The sequence below is a fragment of the Euprymna scolopes genome, chromosome 17, assembly GCF_053919585.1.
Source record: "Euprymna scolopes isolate OS-2025 chromosome 17, ASM5391958v1, whole genome shotgun sequence".
NCBI classification, from domain to species: domain Eukaryota; kingdom Metazoa; phylum Mollusca; class Cephalopoda; order Sepiida; family Sepiolidae; genus Euprymna; species Euprymna scolopes.
The window spans coordinates 76121260-76126259 of record NC_136498.1 but is presented as its reverse complement, the minus strand read 5'-3'; the positions used below and the strand labels follow the sequence as shown (position 1 = coordinate 76126259).

The window sequence follows — 5000 nt, the reverse complement described above, 5'->3', positions numbered from 1 at the left end:
TAACGTTTTAATCTACTATTTAACGTAAAAAAGAAAATCAAGCCGAATATATACCGTCGCGGCCATTTTTTTTCTGTCATATAATTAATTATTCTTAAAATATCGATTAGTTTTAATCATTTTTTTGTAATTCGTTAGATCCCGTTAAAATTTATTTTTGTATAAAAAATATTCTCAACGTCTGTAGTAACATTTGCCACGCTAGACATCTTTTTTTGTTGCAAAACAAACACAAAACATGGCCGCCAGCGATTAAATAATTTATTTTAAATTATGTTCTCAAAACTTTAAAAAGTAAATTAAAATTTTATCTCAGAACAAGAAATACAATTTAAAACCAACAATCAATTTCATCCAAAAGGCAAAGCACAAACAAAACGTGTGAGATATTCTAAGGGTACCTATAGTACAATTGAGCCGCTTCTCTGCACCAAAGTAAATAGTAATTATGAAGTCACGGCTGCTTTTAACTTTGACTTTTATGTGTTCGTAAAGTTCAATCCTATGTGTGCATAGAATGAGCAGATATAAAACGTGCCCCACCCCTCACCACTAGAATTTACTACTGCTGTTATTTACCGTTATTTCACCCCAAACAAGGCATTGTGCCATTTTGACCAAATATACAACGAATGCTATGTAGAGAGTTTGTCAGCAAGATGTTTGTTCACATTATACTTGAACTTCTGCATGTCCAGTACAGTTAGGGAAGCAGGGATCCAAGAGGGAATTCCAAAGTCTAGCAGTTCGAGGGTTGAGTAGAAGGCTTTACCGCAACTAGGGATCTCTACAGTGTAGAGGTGGGATTTTGCTGCTTGTCGGGTTTGTCGGGGGTATCTACGTCGTGGGGTTACAAGAGCTTTGAGTTCATCGGAGCATATTCCCTTAAAATGTCACAGAGATGCCACATTTCGGCGATGGGACAAACGTCGGAATTTGGTTGCTAGTGTGGGGCCGCTCAGATTGGCGAGTCGTTTCTGAACACTGTCTTGGAGCGAGAGACTACTGACAGATGCGCCAACCCAAATGTGGCAACAATACTCCATGCAGGAGCGAATGGTGGCTTCGTAGAAGGACAGAATACAACCACGTATGAGTAAACCATCTCGAACGGTAGAGAGAGCCCAGCTTATTCGCAGCAGCCTTGGTAATTACATTAATATATTTGTTCCAATTCATTATTACCCGTGAATGTTAAGCCTAACCAAGATTACAAATCCATATGTCTCATTCGATTTAAAAAATATTTATTTCTGATTATTATTTTACGCACCGTCACTTTAAATTATTAAAAAAAAAAAATAATCGAAAAAAAAAATTAAGTTTTACGTAAATTTAATTTTAAATATTTTTGTTTCTTTACATTTTAAACGGATTTTTACCCACAAATTAATCTCGTCTGCAAACGCTTTTTCCGATTTTCGAGTAGGAAGAGGGGGTGTCATTGTATGCTAGAAATACACCGCGAACGAACACATCTCTAAAACTTAAATCATACCTTAAAAAAAATGTTAAAATACTCTGCTAATTTGATGTCCAATGACATAAAATTGGAAGACCCTCACCCCCAATGAAAAAAACAAAAAATAACAAAAAATAAACATTTTCAGCATTAAAATGTCCCAACCTATTTAGAGTCCACGTAAACCACTTCTAAACTCTCCATCCAATGTGGTAATATATATCCTATATCATTTAAAAATGGACTCAGTTTTAGCTGGAGAAGCGCCAATAACTTTATTTAAAGAAGCTTTCAAAGACTATGGCATACATGAAAAAAAAAGAAGAAAAACTGCACGCCTGTGGAACTCTGTTCCGTCTGCCTGCTTCCCACCGGACTACAACTTGGATGTGTTCAAGTCCAACGTTAACAAATTCCTAATGAACCGACCCCTTAAGTAAACACTTCATTAAATCTCCACACTAACGTAATGTACTTGCAATAACCCTTATCCCTGAGTGGCTTCCGGGCCTTGATAAGTGGTGATCACTGTGTAAAAAAAAAAACATAACCTAACGACAAAGTTTTTTATGAGGACGGGTAATGTAGTAATTGTTCTGTTGGCATGATATCATTCTCCCATGCATTATCTCCTCCTGTTCTTTTTTATTTTCAGATGGAGAGCGTAAAGTAGTATCTGTTCTGTTATTACGAGACTCTTTCCAGGCATTACCTCGTCCTTTGGGAGTGTAGTATAATCGTTCGACATGATACAATTATTCCAGGCATTACCTTCTCCTTTGGTGGGGCGTGGTCTGATGATGCAAATTCATTTGCAAAGGTTATCAAAAAAAAAAAAAAGACGGAGAGTACTAGAAATCTGGGGAGACTTGTTGTCATTCAGACTCCAGGGAACACTATCGGTTGTTGTCAGTGACCAATCTCTGATGATGACATTTGTGCGAACTCTTAGCGAATAACAACAATAATAATAAACATAAAAACCATTCGCATAATTAAAAATATTCAAATTAGAAAAACAAACATGTTATATTGAAATAATAGCAAATTTATAAGAATCGAAAATAAATTCTCAGATCTCCTCAAACTCACTTTGTTGCCTCCAACTTCAAAAATCTAATCTCCCGTCTCTTCAGTTCTTCTGCGGAGCGTGTGTCATACGTTGGAAGTATTTAGGTCTCTTTCACTGCAAGAACTGTGGCGCCAGGGTTCGAAAGTGGGGTTGTGACGTTAGCGCCCCCGAGGAGGGGCACTTCGTTCTGCAAAGTGTCTGGGCAGTCAGTCGGTATTCCCCGGTAAGTTAGCAATAAACTAACCCCTTCTCAAAGAAAGAAGACAAAGTCTGGAAGGGTTGACCTCCTAGAACTGCATAGAACTAAGATCACATCGCAATCAACAGAGACAACGTCATTACAGGAATGCTCTAGTCTCTGTTGATTTTTGGAGACCGAGGATAAAGATTATTGTTTTAATAGCGACGAACAAGTTCTTTACTTGCGGGATATCAAATCATCCAGGTGAATAATTGTACGGTTTAATTTACATCCAGAGCCAACTGAACCCCCATCTAATGTTTTAAAAATAAGACAAAACGTTTTGTATTAAAATCTAATGCTATTAAATAGCATTTAATTTAATTTAATTTAATTTGTAAACCCGTAGATTTAAGACAATAAATTATTTAATAACAGCAATTTTAGCGTCTGATTAACGTGTTGAATACGCGTGGATATTCTTACGGGTGTGTTTTGTATTTGGGTGTTATGATCTTCAAATTGCGCTGTACGAAATTGCTACATACCGGCATCTTATTTATAGAAAATATCGCCCAGCTTATGCTAGTCTTAGCTAAGCAAGCCATATCACATTTGCTTAGATATTTTTTCTGAATGTGCAAATATATTAACTATTGCAGCGCACACTAAGCAAACGCAAGTGAGTGCAACTACACAATAATAGCGAAATTCGGCATATTTTATATTGAATTTCAAGATAAACCAATGGTCTCTACTTAATTGTCATGTTACAGTAATCGAAAAATTAGGAAAAATGACAAGGTAGGAGAATATTAAAGTAAACATTTTTAGACGAAACTTGATAAATAAAAGGTTTGGCTAAAAAAAAAAACAACAACAAAAGACAAAACACCGGTGATTTCCAAGATGAGGTAAATAGCATGTAATTATTGCCAATTTTTAAATAAATTATGAATTAAGAATCTTCAATATAAGTTACTCGCCTTGTTTTAGCATAACTGAGTTACACCCCTTGCTATTATGTCACGTGTTCCCAAAGAAATATGGCGAGGTGTTTTTATGATAAAGATCAAAAACTCGTTTTTTTTTTTTTTAAATAATGCGGTAATATTTAAGTAATTCTGACATGCAAATTAAGTAGATCTCATTGTGTAACATTGTAAGAGAACCGACACGTTGCATGCCTTAGTCGCAAAGCAGACAAAAAACAAAGATCTTCAACTTGCTTTCTTTTTTGTAATAACGACATTTATTTCCTCATTGTTACGGCCGTGATTTGACCCACGTGATCATCTGGAACGTTATCAGATTCCGCGATCCACGTCTCTTACGTGATCGTTCTCTCTCTCTCTTTTATAGTCTTTTTTCCTTACTGGTGACGTCATCTCACATGCATTAACATACGCGGGTCAGCGCTATGTTATAATTGCTTTCAGTTGAAATTAACACAAAAATATCAGTAGATACCGTTGGTTTTTATTAATCGAATTTTTTTTCTGTTTTTCGGATTTTGCTATTATCGTGTAGTTGTGAAATCTGTGTTATTTACAATGGAATTCCAATTCTACAAATGCATAGCAGTGTACAAACTCGACTTCGAAATCTATTTAGAACTGACCTCTTCTCTTATCTACAACCCCTTTTCACAAGAAAACGACGTTGCTAATAGCTCTATGGTCTATAATTATTTTCATGGAAGGTGCTCGACTGGGTTCCATTTCTGCTTCTTCCTGGTAGCATATTCATAGCAAGAATTCGTTTTCTACTATAACGAAACAAAGTTTCTTGATATGTCCAGTGTCAAATGCAATTTCTATAGATAGAGCTATTTTTGCAAGATATTCCCATATGTGGAACACATTCCCGCAGGACTGACGACCTGTAAATTACCACATAGTCATTCATATTTAAAAAATTAGACACGGGTTCGGGTTTTAATGTGAGGAAAATCCAGCTTACCAACATGGCCATTCTGGATTAGAACTGAAATAAAACTTACCTTATTCTAAAATCTCATTTACTAACAGGGGACCGAAAAGATGACCTGTAGTATCAGAACGGATACTACACTTTACTCCCAGCCAAGTGGCAAAGAAGCCTTCGAATTCAACGTCAACAGATGCTTATCATAAACCGTCGCTTAAATAACCAAACGTAGTTAACTACACTGATTGTTATTTTTTTCATCTTTCGACTGACAGGATTTCTCTTAAACCTTATCCTCGAGTGACTATTGGCTTTGATAAGTGATGACCTTACAGGAAAAAACACATGTCAAAGTA

General features: G+C 35.9%; 1 protein-coding gene across 6 annotated transcripts in view; it reads left to right on the top strand.

The window, feature by feature from the left end:
* Positions 1-5000, top strand: part of LOC145296805 (uncharacterized) — a 432324-nt gene that overhangs the window by 1252 nt on the left and 426072 nt on the right. The window contains exon 1 of one of the 6 annotated variants that reach the window (XM_080142882.1): positions 1018-1147. The exons of the other annotated variants lie outside the window; for them this stretch is intronic. Within the exon in view, the coding sequence (XP_079999008.1) occupies positions 1093-1147 (55 nt within the window). The 5' untranslated portion in view covers positions 1018-1092. Of the gene's footprint in view, positions 1-1017; positions 1148-5000 lie in introns of those variants that run through there. 6 annotated transcript variants of the gene reach the window in all.